At 36.7% G+C, this 20,510-nt stretch overlaps 1 protein-coding gene across 1 annotated transcript in view; it reads right to left on the bottom strand.

Annotated features, from left to right (window-relative positions):
- ANKRD31 (ankyrin repeat domain 31) overlaps window positions 1-20,510 on the bottom strand; it is a 71,027-nt gene that overhangs the window by 5,375 nt on the left and 45,142 nt on the right. Inside the window, exons 18-24 of the mRNA XM_074812036.1 lie at window positions 20,131-20,228; window positions 19,284-19,365; window positions 17,003-17,099; window positions 13,364-14,414; window positions 10,991-11,131; window positions 10,324-10,420; window positions 6,916-7,113 (exon numbers count right to left, since the gene is read on the bottom strand). Of these exons, the coding sequence (XP_074668137.1) occupies window positions 6,916-7,113; window positions 10,324-10,420; window positions 10,991-11,131; window positions 13,364-14,414; window positions 17,003-17,099; window positions 19,284-19,365; window positions 20,131-20,228 (1,764 nt within the window). The remainder of the gene's footprint in view (window positions 1-6,915; window positions 7,114-10,323; window positions 10,421-10,990; window positions 11,132-13,363; window positions 14,415-17,002; window positions 17,100-19,283; window positions 19,366-20,130; window positions 20,229-20,510) is intronic.

Here is a 20,510-nt window from a genome sequence, read left to right as displayed (position 1 = left end):
AGACACGGCCTGCAGATGCATAAACAAAGAGAAGATCTAAGAACAACACATTTAAAGGTGACAGCATTTGATCTAGAGTGCCACAAGGGAGTATTTAGAACAACAATCTGTCTTAAGAGCTTTCAAGTTTCTTGGGCCTTATCCACACTCCTCTCAAGAACTTACATACAAAGAAGCCCAGTCACAATCAAGGAGTCCCAACAGACATTGTCCATTCAGACCAAATAAGGCCTTGGAAATGACAGCCAGCGTCTCATATAAACAACATTTTTTGATCCTCTGACTCTTGAAAAGGCTGCACATGAATTCTGCCCACGTTAGTGGTAATTTTGAAAATAACTTTTCTTTCAGGTGATCAAGACCTGGTGTCTTGGACAAAGAGATGTCTGTGTGTGGACAGACTGTAAGACTAGATCTTTCTCTGATGAAATATGATGTTTTTCTGGCAATTTTTTTTTTCCCCCTCAAAATGCCTTTGCTTTTCTTCAGGTCTCTCCACAGTTCTTGATTCACTTCATGTGATACAGATCTTAATTCTTTTTTCCTCATGTGAATGCTGTCTCTGCCTTTACAAACACATCAATAAAGAGTGATCTTTTTCTAACAATCAGACATATCATACCAGTCAGGCACCTGAACTCAAGGTGTCCATCCCCCAAAAGACAGAGGCTATTGCTTTGGGATCCTCTGTGTCTACTCTCCACCCCCCCATCCTCCCACCCCCAATTTTGAAAGTACTTTTTCCCCAAGAATTACTTTACTTTATCAAGTGATCCTAAATTATGCATGCTGCATTTTTTGCATTGGTAGTTACAACGCTTTGAAAAAAATCGAAGGTTATTTATAACATCTTATGAAATAAAAAAAACCCATTTCAGTCTGGAAGCTACCTAATGGACTATAATGACCAGATACTTCATAGCACAGCTACAACAGGGCCAGAAGGACTTAGAGCACCTTCTGACAGTCCCTCAGTCTACAGTTCTTTCCTTCACAGATCAGACATGACTCACGACTCACATGGACGATCTGTAGGTTCAGTTCATCATTTGCCTACAATGTGGAACTTAATTCATACTTTCACAATTCATTATTCTATTTTGTTGCTTCTAGATAAAATGCTAGATTTGAGAAAGTAACATTTCTTCCTCCACTCGGTAAAGAATAGTATTCCTCAGAAGTTCATTCTTTTTTTTGTCCTCCAGTGAGACTGGCAAAAACAATGTCATAATGCAGGAAAAAAAGATTAGGTACCTAGAATAATTCTTCTTTGAAAGTATTTCGCAACAGTGGCCCTTCTTGTTACACTCTGTATCTGCATGGAAAAAGGACTTGCAGGTATGATTAAAGATCAAGAATTCATGCCTATTATTCTAAAGCATCAGTTTCAAGGTTTATGCTGAAATCTCTTTGATTAATTTATGTTTCATGTGGCAGAAAGTATTGTTCCCACAACACGGACCTGAAGACGTTAATACCTTTTTGAGAGATACAGTGAATAGTAAATCTGTTTCTAAATGTCTGAAAAATGTACAACATTAATAATACCTTACAGCTTTTTGGCAAGCATTACGTAGATAAGAGATATAAATACAATATATTATTCCCCATTAAAACTTTTGCCTACATCATAATCTTATACTGTAACTGTTTTTTCTCTTCTCCTAGATACACTGGGCATATGCCTGTTAGCCGGTAATAAATACTTTATATGATATGATACATTCTGAATTATTATTCTTCAGGGTCCTTGGATTGGTGTATTAAGATACTGTTAAGTTTTTTTATTTAGCAGTGTGGGGAAACTCAAAACCTCCGATCTGTTACAGAAATTCAGTCATGTTACAATGACCTATCAGGGAAACATAACAACAATTTAAATCTCAGTGGCTCTTACCTTCTTTAGTACAGCTGTAACATGACTTTTTCCTCAAAAGGTGAGAGAAATACAATTGACATAAATGCAAATATCAATCAGGAAATGTATAAAGCTTCAAATAAAAGAATCTATATTCAAGATTGAATTTATAAAGAAATAAAATATAACAAGTACTTTAAAAATAAAACATAATGGCTGATTCCATTGTTCTCACAGAAATATTTTTATACAGCTGTCTAGATGGCCTTTCAGTTTCTTGATTAAGTCAATCACTCTATTTAAATACCAAATTACCAAGTTTGAGTTCAACAACAACAAATGCATACACTAGTATCCTTTATTAAAACGCAGTAAGATTGCTTTAAAATGATTCACAGGACACTATTTCTTGGTATGACTAGCAGGGTACAGGTTCCCACCATATGTTTCTTTCTTTTTAAACTTATTATTTTGTGTTATTATTGTATACTTAATTATATAATGTATACTCATTTGGAAGGAAAATACATGGTTCTTTAAAATTATTTCTAACTATTTTAGTAAACCTGAATTTAATACCCCAAGACATCCACTGGATAAGAAGCAGTTCCAGGGTCAACCTTGGGTAATTAAAAACAGGACACTTCCAAATTCTTGCAGTTTATAACACACAGAGATTGAGACTGGAAGAAACAGAAGACAAAGTTTCAGCTCAGGTCGGAACAGCTATCTGATAGAAAAACCAATAGCTCATGGTTTTCATGCACTAGCAAAATCTACAGGAGCTGTGACTCATTTGGTGGGTTTTATGTACAGCTTCAGAACAAATTCTAGAGCCTTCTCCTAGGCTATTATCATGTGGTGATTTAAACACTGAATTGTTTTGTTTAGAAGCTTTGTCCCAATGTTGTTAAAAGTCACTGCTGAATAAAAATATATGTGTGATGTAATCAGAATACTCACCAAGGTAAGGATCATCAGGTAGTCTCCTAAATGCTTTCATTTGACATTACCAGTGTAGTGTCAAAAGCGCCTGTGTTCTGTTTCAAGAAAAGTGGCAGCTAAAGCCACTGCCTCTCGAAGCTTGCTGTTTATCACATTGCCTTTCATTTATTGCTTTCATAAGTAAGATAAGAAAAGATAGATGTGTTCTAGGTAGATTATCTACAGCAGTTGTTTGATCTAGTCTTCTCTCAATCTCCATGGGACCACCAAAGCAGATTAAAATGTTATAGTTCAGCTGATGAACTAAGAAGATGGGTCAGTTATCAAAGGATTTTTTTTACAATTTGTTTTACGAAGTAAAAAGGCCAGAATGCCAGTGTTTAAAGCTCTTCACTATGAGTCAGTCTACTTTTAGCCAGGACTCTTAAGGAAACAAGGTTTCTATACACAAGAAAAAGAGGCAGTGGTTATAAGTTTTAAAAAGCAAGATTCCAACTAGATATATGGGGAAAAAAGTTCACCATAACCATGGTTAAGCATACAAATATGTTTTACAGACATGTTGTGGAATGTCCGTTCTTGAAGATACTCAGATTTTGACTGGACAGGGCACTGAGCAACCTTATCTAACTTCAAAGCTAGTCCTACTTCAAACAGGAGGTTGGACTAAAGACCTCCAGAGGCCCCACCTAACCTACATTAGTCTATGGTTCTGTGCAATCACATTGTCACCTAGTTATTTTTAAAATGATTTGCCCGTTTCAGAAAAACCCGACTGACAGGTAAGAAATACAGACATTAAATTCTTACAATTGGCTTCCATGGCACATAGTCCTTGAGAGCTGCTGCTTTTTTCTTTTTTTTCCTTTTCAGCCTCCTAAAAAGTGAATTTTGTTTGGCTCTTGCTGGCCACATAGCTCAACTCTGAGTCAGTCATGTGACCTTCCACCTTGCTGATAGTCAAGTAAGCGCAGGTAGAGGATTTTGGAAAGTAAGTGTGTGCAGATGGAGGAAGCCTATACTTCAGCCATGGTATGCAAAGTTACAGGAAAATATAGCTTTGTAAATTCTGCTGACAGAACTATGTGCTTCTTTGTGAAGTATATAAGTACCTAAAGCAAGTGCCTGGAACTTTACAGTACCAGAAAATACTTCTAAATATTTTGTCTGCAAGCCATAAAGAAGAGAAAACAGTATAACAGCTGCACCTTGAGATACCTCTGAGATGGGAAAAGATTAAGGATAGAAGTATTTGTCTACAATCTCACTTTGCTTCCCAAGAACAAAACACAAAGAATATATATAGTTCATCGCCCTGTCTTTTACAGTCACATTAATAGGGATATTGTGTAGTTGATGAATATCTTGCTATAGTTAGCAAGGAAAACACACATATTACATGTTAAGGGCTTGTTTTTGTGGAGGTTGGGGGGGGGGGGGGCCTTCTTTTGTGGTTTGCTTGTTGGGGTGTTTTTAAACACTTCCAAGTACTTCTCTTCCATATTATTATCGCCATTATTGATGGTGATGATGAGCCACTACTTCAATAATACCCAATCCAAAAAATTCAGATATACAGAATCAAGCTCCTTTAAGTCATGCCATTTTGTTAAAAAAATAACTACATTAAACTCGGTGTTCTCAGTTTACATCTTGACTTTTCAATCAGTAAATGGCAGTCATCATCTTCTCCAGCTTTCCTCCAAAAATGTGAAGAATAGTAGAGTTTTCCAGTGAAACTAGTTTCTGAGGTAATTATCTGAGCCTAAGCAGAATCTGAGGCTTTGAACTGGAGTACTATGCAGCACAAAATACATTGCAAGTTTTCAAGAAGAGGTAAGATTTCTTTGCATTATAATTAAATGGAGCTTTAAACATATCACTGGAAAAATATACTACAATGGGCTAGATTTGTTGTTTGGACTAATACCAAAGTAGTATCTTCAACCAGTTCAAAGATGCATATGAAATCCTTCATCTGAGGAGTTTGCAGTTTGAAGTCTAATGGAAGATTCTTGTAAATATGCACATGCGATGTTTATTAGTAGCCCAACTGTACACCCATCTAGGAGGTATTGAAATACTTAATAGCTTGGTTTCATTCTACTGAAGCAATTCATTTGGATTTAAATATTCTCCTGCCAAGTCAGCAGTTTCAGCATCACAACTTTGCTGGTGCACAAGACAAGAAGGTAAGATTGGCTAGCTAGAAAACTGAAATTAATTACTCTTCTATCATTTTCCAGGACTAGTGAAGCCCAGAAAGTAAACTGGTTAAAAGCCAATTTATAAAGCTGAGCTTTACATTCAGAACTTATTTAGAGTGAAGTAAAGCAGCAAAGGCATTGTGTATCTGCCCGGTTCTTTTGAAACAAATGTAGAGGGCAAACAAATACAGCCATCTATGGTGCTTCTCACGCTACTTCCAAAGCTTCATTTAAGAGACTCAATTAAATACTCATCCTGGGACACTTGCTTTTAAAGAAATTTCATTCTTAAGTAGGAGTTTGCATTTCATAGTTTGCTTTCAAAACATGTTTTTTGTCAGACTACGAAACCTGAAAATCTTCTTCCCAGAACTGGATGCAAAAGGTTTGGGTTCTACAAGCGAGAGATGTGGAAACTGTGCTGGTGGTTAAATTTTTTAAGGATTATACTGCATGTTAAGCAGTTTCTTCCTTCAGTTAAGAAGGTAATTGTAGTAAACAAAAATGTATGTAGAGAACAACATTTCCATGAATTTCTAATTTACTAATTTATAATATTTATTGTAGTATGAATCTTCAATTTTGCATAATCCCCAATGTCTGTTAGTGGTTACCTTTGCTCAAAAATGACTCCACACTCCTGCCTTAACAGTTTCCACACAGGATTGAGCACTCAGATAATAGGGTGGCAAGGACCACACATGCTACAAGACCATTACCTTGGTAAGCAGAACTATAACTAGTAGCTGTATTTGAGAAAACATCAATGTGGCTGTTCATCTGTACAGCAGAGAGTAACTCTTCTGAGCGATAACCTATGTAACTTTTCAATTCGTACCAGTGGGCAGTTCAACCTGGGTTTTTTGATCCATAAATGCGAACACAATCTACTACACCATCTATTTTTTGTAACTTTAAAGACCACCTCCCTCCAAATTCTGACCTGGCATTTAATATACTAAGTCTATTTGCTTCTACTGGGGGGAAAAAAAAAAAAAAAAAAAAAGTAGGGGGATAACAGAGCATTTTTCTGCAGAGGATTCTCAGATCCAGGATTTACTTAATCCTTTGCACTGTAGCTGCAGGGCCTATGTATAGACTTGCAGAAGCATAGAGAACTGCTTTATATTGCAGATACACTTTCAGTTTACAATGGCTGACACTGATTAGGCACCTCATCTCTGATCTGCTTCTTACTGTCTTCCATGGCAGACCTAACCCAGCTCTGTTACCCATGTCAGTGCAAAGTGTTACCTGACACTGGGCATGGTAGCAGTTTAAGTTGACCACTCTTACTTTGTGCTGTGTTCAGTCAGGGTCAGCCCTCTGCAGTGCAATCAAAGGAGGCAGAGGCAAACATACTAGATCAAAGTGCAGTAAGCACTGTTCAAATTGTATGAGTATTACGGATAGGGTTTAATGTGCAATCAACATAAAAATGTAATACTGAAATCACAAAGTTAGAAGTTCAGTCAACTCCACAAAGAACAGTGCATCTTTGAGAACATTTCCACTTTTTCCTTTAAATTACATTACATGAGACTATTCATCAATGTTTTTGTATCGTACTTCTTCATCTAAATACAGAAGACATTTGTCTATGCTTCTATTGCGTGGAGACATTTAAAATGATACGGAGTTATTTTGCTAACTACATCAAAATAACAAAATGTTTCTAATTTGGACACAGGAGAGTGGAACACACTGTGCTCTGAAAAACTTAATTATTGGGTCATTTCGATCAATCCAACCCATCAGCAGAGTCATCATTTTTCCCCAGCACTCATTCCCTCCCCCACACAAATCAATTCCATGCCACCTACTTTCTTTTTCCTTTTGTATCTCTTGTATAGCCCTTGCACCTACTATTAGGTTTTTTAGGCAGTTAAAAAAAAAAAATCTTACTTTTAAATTCCCTGGTAACAGCTGCTTCTCTTTCAGCACATAGCAATGTTTTCACAACTTCGGTTTGCAGTAAGGATGGGGTTTTTGGCTGCATGCCACTCAGGTCAAAGCTCCTAAGAGGCTGAGCAACAGAGACAGTGCCAGGACTCTGATGGTGATAGTTGTGGTTGCTGGGGTCCCTCGTGGTAAAATTTCTTCCTGAGAGCACAAAAAGATCAAGACAACTTCGTTCTAAGAACAAACAGTATTGTTTAATGCGCGTGGTTTAACGGTTTAGTGCACAGAGCAGTTATGCTTTTTATTTTTCTTAAAGGTAAATGCTGAAATTTTCACTTAGCCTTATACCACTTAACACATGTAAGGGCAGACTTTCCTCTGCTCCTTTACCAGCCCAGCCATAGCTGCTGCAAGACGATCGAGGCATTCTCTTTTTTCAAAATATGTCTTCCTTTGCAAAATTACATTAGATGCCACATAAATTTAACTTCAAAACTAAATATATATGTGTTTCACTGCCTGTCTCAAGGAAAACAGAAACATGGTATCACATATGATCACAGCAAAACTATTCTCATTTGCTTTCATGCAACCTTATTGAGCTCAGCTGCTCACTTTATGCTAGACACCTGAAGTAACACTAACATAAACCTTCCGAAACAGCTCCCACAGTTCAGCCATTAAGAAATCATCTGGATTGCCTTGAAAACACTCTTTACTCCACAGAACTTTGGAGTCTTTCATGAACTAAAGGTGAGCAAGAGTGGTTCTAATCTTTACAGGTGGCTAATGATTATTAAAGGCAGTAAGGGATTGCCAGAGAATCGTCATTTTCCAAGACCATCTTCCTGAAACTGCAATCTGCAAAACGAATGTACGTATCACACTTACTCTAACAACTGGATATGCTTTTATTTTAAGCCACTTTGCTGGACTTTCAATATGAAATATCTAACACCAACATCTGCTCTGCAACTGACATCTGCTCTTCAGCTGATACCTGCTTCTGAATCCCTGTTATTCTTGGTCATTTTTAGCAAACATTATGTCATCATTACATGTATCAGAAAGCACAGCGGAATAAATTCCAAGCCATATAATCACTGTTTCTTCTGCATTCCTATATACAGAGAGTCTAAAAGTACTGTTTATTTTCTTAATGTTTAGTTCTCACTCAGACTTGAATACAGTAATTCCTGCTTTCTGCTAGCGTGATCCTAGAAGAGACTAAAAGGCTCAGACTCAAAAGAAGGGACATAAAGTGAAATTTACTTGGGATTACATGACTAATTCCAAAATTGCAATCTTTAAAGCTTCTGTTAAATACCTGCATTGCTCTAGGACTGCTTTATTTCATGGGGTCTTCAAGTTTTTTGCATTAACATTCCTCGGGTATCTAAAAATCTGCTGTTGTACAAACCTTGAAGCACCTTAATCTCAAGCAAGGTGAAAAGCTGGGATATTTCTTATGCTGCCTGCCACAAAACAGCAACTCCTTCACCTTTCTTGCCTAGGAACCTTGATTTGGTAGAGGTTCTTAGGACATGCTTCCTAAATTGGTGTCTATAAAAGTTCAGTGGTAGCTGCTTCTTTCTGTTAAAAGATAGCTAATAGCGCCACTGCCTGTATCATTTTTCTTCCCACTTCCCCATCCTCTTCATACAATAGCTTGGTGAACACTAAGTTAAGATATGGGAAGCTGGAAGGAATGTGGGGGAGGGGTATTTAAAATAATAACATTCTCCTCCAAAAATGCTCAAATTATCAGGCTCCAGTCTTCTTTTTTAATGATGCTCTGGGATTCATAGAAAAAAAATTAATTAATACAGTAAGAAAAAAAATAAAATTGTTTACAAAAGCAGGATAAACTTCTACTATAAAATACATATGGGCTGTAAGTATATTAGAAAGATAAAAGAGTGCCTGGGAATGTCCCCAGGCAAGTAGCACTGAATAACTCACATCCACACCAGCAAACTATCCTGTGGTTCGAGAAGGCTGGCTGCAGGCAAAGTGCCTGCTGGGAATAGCCCTTGGAACAAGCTAACTCCTGAACCAGGCCTGGAAACCATTTGGGAGCTGCCCAATGCTCCCAACTGTTCTCACAATACAACAGTACAGGTTAATCCTCTTCTGGAACGATTTAAGAGCCTTTAATTTGCTACTATGTATCTGATTACATAGTATCTGAAACAGAACTGAAAGGGAGAACACTTCTGCTTTCCCTCCCTCAGTTTCTCACCTAGGGCTAATGGTTGGGCATTACCATGATCCTAAATCACATGTGGCAAAAAACCTTGAAATACTCTTTCCCAGGTTACCCTGGGTAATTTGAGGAAAAAAAGGGAAAAAAACCTCACTTACTGATCTTCAGGCTGATTTTTGTTTGTCAAGAGTATTTTTTTAATAAATGGATTTCTCTGTTTTAGAAGTTACAATGTTTATCATAAATTTTCCTCAAGAGGAATAATTTACAAAAACTAGTGAAATATTCAAAAGCCTATTAAAAGGTTAGGAGACTAAATCCATTTTTAAGTCACTTATACCTCATATAAAGTTACTGAAGCAGGACAATGTAAACTCACCGCCTGGATGCTCTTAGCCTGAAGCAAATACCAGTAGAACATGGTAGTCTGAGTATCAAATTAATTATTTTAAATTATATTTTAATTTACTTTCAGTATATAAAGAACAGACCAAGCCTGGTATCCGTATTCACATGAGGTGCAGTGTCTTATCAAATTAATAGAACCAATCACAAAAGCCCAAAAGCTTTTCGGACTCCAAGTACAACTGGCGGTCAAAGGGACTTGGGTTTCCCTGGGAACACATTACTTAACAAAATTAGGCTGAAGTTCTTAAGTCTGCCAGACAGTTCTGAAAAAATTGTTCAATGTCATTTGGTCATATCAATGTACTCTGCTTCTTATGACTGTTTATTTTTAGAGAATAAAATATCCCCCTAGTTATTACTGTTGCTTGGGCATACTGGGATTTCCAACAACACAGATTATTTAATGTGATTTTTAAGATGTACATGTGACTAAAACTTATGCTAGTATATCTGAGTTTTCCACAGAATAAAAAAGTATTGAATTAGCTCATTAAAAACCACTATTTATTAAATATTTTCAATGTAAAAGGTTACATAAATATTTTTTACATAGCAACCAAGTCATTAGTAATTATTCTCTTCACACAACCGATTTATGGAAGAAAAGAAACTTATTTCTTTAGAGATCATGCGTAAGTTCTGGCACTATTTATTCTTCAAGCCCAAGATCTGTGATAAGCATGTAGCCCAGAAAAAAAATCAGAAAGCGACAGAGAAATTTTTGAATTTAAGCTCTTTAGAAATCACTTTCTGCTGCTTTCAGTCATGGTGAATATTAGATTTTAAGTGGTACATACCCAAAGGCTCTCTTTCTTGTGATGGTAATTCCAGGTCACTAGAAACTGACACTTCTTCAAAAAGAAATTTTGACAACTGTGTCCCAAGATATGTAACCTGTACAAACAAATCTAAATGGGTAACTGACCATTTTATTTTGTGTTTTTTCTGATAGGCGTAAAAATTTCACTTTTCTTATAAAACTGAGTTTATGCATTAACCGTCTAATCTGTGTCTGTCAAGATCAAGCAGAAATTCTGCTAATTTGAATTTTAAAGGAGAAAAGTATAATACAACCCATCTGCAAAGCCCTCTAAACTCTGCCAGTATTTTTGCAGCATTTGTCCCTGACACGCTGACATTTCAAATAAGCTTGCTCCTTATTATTGTAACTACCTTTCAGCTTTTTCTGTCAGTCTCTTAATCATCTTTAAAACTACTCTTTCAAAGCACTGATAGTTTACAGGTGGGCATTCCACATTCTCTCCAACACTTGTGACTAGTTCACCACCATACAGCTACAGCTATGCAGATCTTTCTTTGCTACTTCTGCATTAAGTGTAAGAAGACTTTTTAAGATATACGCTTGTACCCTCTTTTGCTTTAAGAACAGTATGGAGATCCAGATTAGTGAAATTTGTTACTGCTATTTATTATTGTTATTTTGGGGAGTAAAATCAAGCCTACCTTATTCCACACATACTTTCGAGTCACAGAAATATCACCTCCTAGCAGGTCTGTAACCCACTGAACTGGATTTTGCAGTATTCTTCTCTTACTCGTTCTGATCTTGCCATTTTTTAAGAGCGTGGCTTTATAACTAAATTCCTAAAAAAGAAAAATTAAGAAAAAATTTTCAACTCACAAATTAACAGATCTCAATTAACATCCTTAAAACATGAAAAAATGCTGAAGAACATAGCTGAAGAGTTACAGCTAATTCTGGTTTTCCCTGAAAAAAAGATAAAGAATTTAATGCTACTTTGATAAACCATGGTATGTAAACTAAGGATTTATTCCACCAGAATAAGATGTTTTGGCCACACAGACACCACTGTCAAGAGGACAAATCTCCCTATGTCTATTTATCAGAATTGTATTTGCATCTTAGTTCCTCTTGGACATAACAAGATTGTGAATAAATTAATTTGCAACAGTGAACTCAGGAACTCACATGAGGCAAGCTGGTGCAACAAGAAACTGTTACTCAAATGCAATCTGCCTCACAGGTGTGGAACAAATGCATGTCACAGTTAGATCCCAGCAATGATTCAAAGATTCAACGTGTTTGCATAAAAACTTCACTTATGTCAAGGGACATCACTCACATGTTTTAGGAGGAACGCGACAGCTTTATCTTATGCAAAATAAAGTATAAAAGAAATTATTGTTACTGCCTCTTTGATAATGCTAATATACCCCAGTTCTGCAAACATATATGCACCTCCAGAAGCACTGTTTATAGCTGTTTATAGTTCAGTAAATTATGGTTTTGTTATACTGGTCTCAGTTAGGCTAACACAGCTAAATAATGCAAAAATTAGCTGTTGATAAACTGTTAGAACTCAGTAAGGTTGCTTAGCATGCATGACATTTAACAATCAGAATAAGAGAATGATCCACCAGCAAAACTGAACTGCCTCCTACCATATCCACTGGCTTGCAGTGTCTATAAGAATCTAAGTTAAGATGTTTAACCCAAATATTTTGATGGACACTCAATCCAATTCACAGTTTCACAGCTCAGGTCTACAGCATTCAAAAACTGCATTCTGCCTGCACAAAGCTAACCTTAAGTAAGGACTATGCGCTAGCTGTATGCTGTTATCAAGTACATCACTGTTAACGAGAAAGAAGGAAACTTTACTGATCATCTCCTCTTTGCAATGCAACAGACACTGGCTTCTAAACTTCAATCTCTAGAGCACTATCTTCCAAGACATAAATGAGTGTCATTTTCATTCTAATAAAAATCACTGACTTCTCTACACTCAAAACATCGTTTCTATACACTGTTATAAGTCCTTAAGATCCACATGCATCAAGCCGGTATCACAGATAACAATCTTGAGAAATGACAGTAAGCATACTGAATTCTTCCTCCTTCCATTTAGACATCTTGAGGTGCAGAGGAATATGACATGTTCTTTAAAGAAGCATGTGTATATACCTATGACATGGCCCAACACAGAGGCTTGTGACTTACTCACACTGCCTTATGTTACAAAACACAAGAACACATGAAATGGCCACTCTCAGCAGAAAAGCATTCTCAAGCAGATTATAGGTGCAGAAAAAGGAGTCTTTTCTACATTAACTACACCTGGTGAGTTGGCTGAAAAGAACCCTTCATGTTTTAATCAATATGTTGCCCTGGAAATTTACTAGCTTGCAGCTGGGAATTCAGTCAATAATTCCATCGTTTGCTCAATACCAAGCCAGTCCGCTGGCAGCTGCCTTGCAAATCTGCTCTGTATTTAGAGGCACAGGGACATGTTTTTGTATTAAAAACAAAGTTTGTTTTTTTTTTTTTCTTTTTCAAATATGGATCATACAAGACTGTAAACTATAGAACCAGTCGGCATGTAAACACGTAATTATGCATATATTCATGTCTATCACAGCACTACGAAATCCTTGATGTCACATTTCTTTATTTGAGGGACTTCATAGTTGCTTCCAAGAACCACATTAAGTCATAAAAACCTTAACATTCCCTCTCTTCCAGTATGAAAATCAGGTATTACACAATGTAGACTAACCAACAATTCCACTCTCATGCTAGCAATAAGAAATGTTAACAAACTGGTAATGCAAAGTTAAACGCAAATTTTACATATGCAATATTCTGGGTGTTAAAATTAAGGGCTGGCAGAAGACATCATCCATAGCATTTTCCTTTAAAACACATAAAAGATTATCTGCAATCAATGAATAAAAGTTTTCAATACTAAGCACTAAAGATGCATATTAAACCATGAGAACTGCTGTTTCCCCATTTTAGTGTTTGTTTTTTTTCATTATATGCTAATATTAACATTATTATACCACAACAATCACCTGCAGTTTGAATTCTAAAACATTTTCTCCTGGCTTAATCCTTCCCAATTCAAGTAGATCTATCAGTTGCAGCTTTTTGCTGTTTTTTCTTCTATGCCTCACTTGTGTTTGTTCACGTTCCTGACTACTGTAGCTCTGGGAAGATTTCGCGCTGAGGTTTATTGGATAATCTGTATTTGAGGTAAGATTTGTAAGCACCAAGTTGGTATTAAATGAGTTCCCACTACTTGGAAAGATCATTCGCTGCAGAGTATTAGGGAAGTTCTTTGTAGATGTTGACGGTATTACTTGCTGCTGCTGGAAAGCTTCTTTCTTATTTACGTAGCTGTATAGATCCTCATCTGTAAGAACCTGCTGGCAGTCGCTGCCTGGTTGACAGACATTGTTATTGACAACAGTGCTTCGGGGTTCTACAATTTTTAATGCGTTGGTCACTGAAGTGGGATTTAAAGACTTGTTTCCTTGTTCTGCAATTGCAACACAATCAATGTCTTTTTGCTCTGAGCACTTTGTTTTAGCAGTGGAAACAGTAGGTTCTGAAGGCAACATCACCACTTTTACAGTATTTGTCAGCTTTGACATGTTGTCGAAGGGATATTCTCTTACCCTGTTTTCAGATGCCAAAGCATGATCAGAAGCCTCTTTGCTTCTAATTGCTTCTTTATTTGCTCCTGTCTCATCCAAGCAGATGTGTGGATATTGGCTGCATTCCTGAGCTGAAAATCTATTTTCTGAAGAGAGATGTGCTTTTACTCTGTTTCCATTAGGCATGCTGGCACCAAGCCCCATAATAAATGTAACTACACCAGGACACATGATTTCATCAGCAGTTAAACTTTGTCTTTTATCATTTCCATGGGAAATAACTAAGTTTGAGATTTGCTTCTCTGAACATGATGCACTGAACACTTGCTTTGCTCTTCTGTAATTTTGTATTTTCTGGACTAATTCTTCCTGAGTCTGGACAACAGTCAACAGACCCTTTTGCCTAGAAGCAAGGTTAACTAATTGCTTCCTCAGTGCTCCTTTTTTAAAAGATTCCACTGAAGCCCTATAGAAAAATTTAAAAAAAAAAGTAATAAAAAGGACACCAGAGTTACTGTAAACACAAAATAAAAACAGTTTAATAGATGTAACCCACTAAGAACAGAAACATGTTTCAAAGGACTCTGCCAACACATAAAATTTGAACCATATTTTTAGCATGTATAAAGTTTAAGGTTCAAATCTCAGGCTTATGCACAACAAACTGCAGAATCTCATCTGGAAGTAGGATGTAAAGCATCAAAACTTCAGTAATAGCCTTGTCCTCCTATACTACACTTAATTCACAGAATCAAAGCTGGTTATGTATTACTACTGGTTGCTCTTATCACCAAATATCACAGTAGTTCACTGAAATTCACTGCCTTTGCAGCTCTAATTTGGAGCCTTTTAAAATAAGGTCAGGATGAGCTACTGAAGAATGGTACTATGAGAAATTTTTTACATTGTGAACAACAAAACATTTTGTGAAGACACAACTGTAATAATACCACATGACCATTAAGAAAAGAGGACAGAGGAGTTTTGGATGTTGTATGTTAGTTTGGGAATGTCTCTCCCTTCATCAGACCCTGCTCCCTAGCTGAGCTGGTCTTCCTGTGAGACTCCTTCACTTGGGGACTTACCTCCTTCCTGCTGGAAGGGAATTTTTTATTTTACCCCACTTTGTTTGGCACAAGAGCCACCAGCCCAGCATAATAGTCTTTTCTCCTAATTCCCCCTCATGGGACAAGTGATTGCACTACCATTCTGGCATCATGTTGGGAAGACAAGGGAGTACCACAAGGTGTGGGAAAAGGAATAGCAGCATGGTTTGCTTTTAACTCCACTCACAGCAGAGGTGCCATGCAAGTAACACCATCCCAGTCTCGGAAGAGAGAGACTGTTGAGGGGATCAGGACAGAGATACAGCAAGACTAGTTGGTGCAGAACAAACACAGCCAAACCACAGTGTGACAGTATTGGTGCCTCTACTGTGATATTGCTTGCTATCACATGTGTTTAGAATCCACGATATGATTAACATATCAGCATACAGTCAATCACTGATATGAGTAAGCCTTGACAACTATGGCCTCCCACACAGTGAGGCTTCTCACACTTTTCTAGCAGTGTTTCTCCAGGGAAATTTTGTTGCTTTATTGCTATACAGGTACATAAGAAGCTGCAGCTGAAGAGGCAAAGATAGCGTGACTAAAATGACAAAGGCAAAGTAACTTAGAGCCACTAACAAATACTATGCTTTTTTGTCATCATTTTGTCAGGTGAGAGATACGTCTTAGTATCTTCAAAGGAACAGACAGAAATGGAAAAGTGTTAGTAGCATCTCTCCCTGGGCAAACTAACTTAGCAACAGAAAGGCGGAAAATGTGATGATGCTTCCTGATCTTCTGTACATTTATTTCTCATGTAACAAAATCTTATATGCTAATTAGTGAAAAATAAAATATTCACCATATAAATAATAAAAACAAAATTTAATGTAATTTGGCATGTAGTTCATTACTGTTGACAAATAACTGTTGCATTAGCTGCAGGGTATCTGCAATACCCGGAAATATTTATCACTTCGCTCTGGAACACAGTTTCACTCTCAATATTAGAAGGCAGATAACTTTGTATAGATACTAATTTTACAGTTCTTGTTTCTTAATTCAGTCACTAATTCATTCACAACAATGACCTGGAACCCTAACTTCTCTTCACATAAAACCCGCTCCTTTTTTTTATTATCTGTGTAATCTATGTATCTTACCTTTTACAGCTGATAGAATGGCATGTGACAGAAATGTGCCAGTCTCTTTGCTCAACCAGACTGTATGTTTTGCCATGGAACTACCTGAAAGCTGTACTCTGCTGCTTTTACATGACCAAACGAATACTGCTCACACAAACAATATGTAGACATCCTCATCGGATGGCCTAGAAGCATCCATTGAACACAATGCTACATTGAAAACTGAGCACTCACCACATTACCAGCATTCAGGTAATCCCTTTTAGAAGTAGAGTAAAAAGAGGCCTTGTGAGAGCTAGCAGCTGGAAGCTGACAATTCAGAGAGCCCATGCTCACACTGAGGTGTCCTCACAGAAAAGGAATGTCTGCAAGCATGCTCCAGGCCATTGCTCTAAATGGCCTTTGTGGGCTGTGGGTATTGCTTGGTTGTGTGGAGCACTCCCAATCTAGTGGTGCTGAAGAAACAAAACCGGAGGTAAGGACACTAAAAGTAGTGTCTGAGTTGCTACCACTTTCCTCCATGATGCTGCAAAAGTAATCTAACTGCTCAGTACCTCCATTTCTTAATTTCTGCTTAGGTATTTTTCCACACCTTTTGTATGTTCACTACCTAATTTCAGAGCTCAATGTGTGCACAGTAACTGATCAGTATGCATTAGCTAAACCTTGAAGTTCTTCCATGATGTAAACTCTTACTGGAGGTAACTGAAGCCAGTATGTATCATGCCTCTGCAAAATCTGAATGAAAACCACACGGTTTTACTTTCACACTACTGTATGCTAACCTTCTAACAACCTCGATCACTATTGCTATAAAGAATAGCTTCCTATAAATACAATCCTTGTATTCTACTTACCTGTATTTTTTAGCAAGGGTATCCCTTTCTGTTTTCTGTTTTGCAAGCATTTCATTCAAAGTATCTTGTATCTGAGACAGCCTTTGGATATACACATCTGTCCAATATTTTGATATAATCAAAATTATGATGGCAATAAGCAGTAGAAAATAACTATAGTGCTAACATTTTTAATGTAGCAAACACACAGCCCAAGTATGAAAATATTGTTACAGCAGTACCTTATACTGTCATGCATAATGACAATTTTACAATTAGAGTACTTCTAATGACATTCTTTATAGAAAGAATTAAATACAAGTTTAACTTAAAAGGAAATAGCCCAAGTACTGGAAAATTTTGAAGTGCAAGTGCCTTGTCTAGGAAATTACTACGAGAACAAGACAGATTAAAGCATGGTCCTACGGATGATAAGCACTGAAACTTTTGAAGTTCTTTGTGTTGCAAGGAGCTGCATAACGACAATTACATGTGAGGCCACCTGCAGAAGTTACAGTCTTAAGAAGGTGGCTGGCTAAAACCTTTATGTTTGAACTATTATAAAATAGTTTAATGAGCTGAGACTGTTCCAAGTTACATATAATGTTAAAAACAAATGTACCACAGTTTTACATAGTTTCAAATCCATATTATAAAAAAAAAAAAAATTAATTATAAGTTGCCCCTTTTTTGTTAACTATATTTTTCTAAAATAAGAAGAGAAATTATAAATTCTTCTTTATATGCCCTATCTCTTAGCCATATAGCATAAGGGAGAGCTCCAAGGTCATAACTGGCAGATACCACTGGTACAATATGCTAAACACGTAATCTAATTCCTGAAATTCTAAACCAGCAAATACAAGCTTTCCATACTCGTGAAAAATGGAAATTATGGAATTAAAAATGGCTTTAATAAAATGTTTCCCCAAACTGTTTCATAGTATCTACCAGTATTTATTTACTTACTAAAATAGAAAAATATGAAATTATTCCTCTTATTAAGACAGCTTAATAGGGAATCGGAATCTATTATTTACAGTAGGTTGTATTGCATGCAAATATTTTGAGGATTTTATTCTGTGTTATAAGTTTGTCACTGTACTTTTATATTCTTATTTAGCCTTGTGCCTCTTCACAAGTAGTAACTATGACTTAGTTTAAGAAGTGCTAGATTATTAATGCTTTTGTCAGTGGTGGTAACAGATTACCATGTCCATTTCTCTCATAGCCCTAAACAGGAAAAGTCCGAAAGCTTTATTTTGCTCATTTATGAAATTGCACCGATCTTTATCTATAGGCTTCTGCCTATTGTATCATCTACCTGTTTGTCAAATATTTTTTTAGGAAAACATAATTTTAATTAACAGTTCATACACTGTAAATTTGAGTTGGAAGCTATATATCTGCATAATTCCATATTTCACATTATTTTTAAAGGGATAATTTGACTATTTTAAATATACTTTGAAAGTTCCACCATATATTCAGGAAAATACATTTTTAAAAACTCCTTCCTTTCTGTCATGAAGCAAAACTCTTTCATGGGCATGAGCTGCTTCAAAGTAAACAGCCCTGCCTAGACGGCAAGGGCAGCTGGGAAGAGAGACTTTGGTCAAATACATTCCTGCAGCAAGCTTTGCCACTTGAACAGTCATGGCACAGACACAACAGACTCAAACTGCTACACAGCACCAGCATCATGATCTCCTAGGAACTCAGTGTCACTTAGTAGGTTCTTGAGATAAGTCTGAACTGAGATTTGATAGCCTAAAACAAATTATACCTCCAGGCACCAGCATTTCTGAAACAGCCCATCATCCACAGTGTCTGCCCTAAAGATGTCTCTTTTTTCCCTCATAAATTATTTTAGGCTCCTGAAAGTCCAGCTGCACTAAAATGAAAATGCTGCATCTGTTACTTTACATACAGACATAATTGTTCCTGATCATGGAAGGGCTTGTGTACTTGTAACTGAATAATGCTGTCAACAGTGTACATTCTTATCTAATGATCCCTTTTTATACGATTAGGTTGACTTGAAACACATACCTCCAAGAGCCATGCTTTCCTTTTTTGTCATCATATTCATTCCTATATAAACTGTAAGTACTTCAGGAAATGCACTTACCCGAGAGCTGTTATTAAAATCTTATTCTCTGAAGCATGTTTTCCAGAGGAGATATTCAAATATATTATGTGCAATACTATTTTAAAAACAATTACATTACCAAAGATATTTACCCCCCACCCACTCCCCCACCAAAAAAAAAAAAGTGAAACAACTTGAATTTATGTCTACCTGCATCTTTGGAAGTTCTCAATTCAAGTAGCAACAGCTCTTTTTGCTCCTCTTCTGCAGCTTGTATGGCAGCAACAGACTCCTGTTAACAAACACAGAAATGATAGTAAGAACTAGAGCCAAATGCACCATATAAAATGCAGGCCGTGATGCAGAATAAGTGTCAGTGGACTGAAGGCATTCCAGGTAGGGAATTACTGTGTAAAGGCAATTGGGGCACTGGTATGATAGATCTGCATAGTGCCAAGGGTATGGTCTGCAAGGGGCTGTCACAGCCTGGTTTTGCCCAGGCATTCAAACTAGTCCATGCTCAGAGACCCACCTCTGGCTGGACTGCAGGGATCAGACAGTGAATTCCACCATGACTGCATTACCTAGACAAGGTACACAGAACCTAGAGATACCATCAAGAGCTCTCCTGACATACAACTTACGTAAAAATCTTCCTGGCTGTTTTAAATTAAGATTAAACAATTTCTAAATACCTTCATTATCACGAAGAAAAATCATTACTCTTTCAAACACCCATTCTGGAAATGTGATGAAAACCCCCAGGATCCCTGACCTTTCTATTCATATAAGCACTAAGAAATGTATGTAAGCATTGACTACTGTTTGCTCAATAAATGTAAGTGCACAGGATCATGACCAGAGAGAAGTGATAATATACACACTCATATGCTTTAAACCACAGCTTATATACTGTAAACCTCTGCATGATGCTGCTTTTTACATACACTTCGAAGGGTTAATTATTTAAATACTTTTGTGTTATTCACCCAGTAAACAACACTGCACAGTACTACACTATGAAGCTGTTTAACAAAACTCTATTATCTATACTTACCACACTGTATTTCCCATATTGTGGCTCCAAAGCTGCATCATTTTTACAGTAGTCGCAACAAAGATATTTTGATCTTGACCTAGAAGGATGTTTTCTCTCTCCACAATGAAGAAAAAAATAAGTAGAATTTAAAATTAATTTGCAGGAACATAACAGGTTAGATTAGCTAATATAGTTTACAAAGATGCAATGGCAGATCACATCATAAAACAGTATCTTCTACATGCAAATGAGATCAAATTTAGGTGGCATAAGGAAGTAAGTCTTTAAAGTTACCACTTTCAAGAACACAAGGTTCCTGTAAAGGGAAATATAGATAATGAAAAAAATATGAAGAGCCTAGTATGTCCTTATACCTCATTCTCTCAGAAAAAAAACAA

This window comes from Strix aluco, chromosome Z (genome assembly GCF_031877795.1).
Source record: "Strix aluco isolate bStrAlu1 chromosome Z, bStrAlu1.hap1, whole genome shotgun sequence".
NCBI classification, from domain to species: domain Eukaryota; kingdom Metazoa; phylum Chordata; class Aves; order Strigiformes; family Strigidae; genus Strix; species Strix aluco.
The sequence above is the reverse complement of the archived record's forward strand: the minus strand, read 5'-3'. Positions and strand labels throughout refer to the sequence as shown.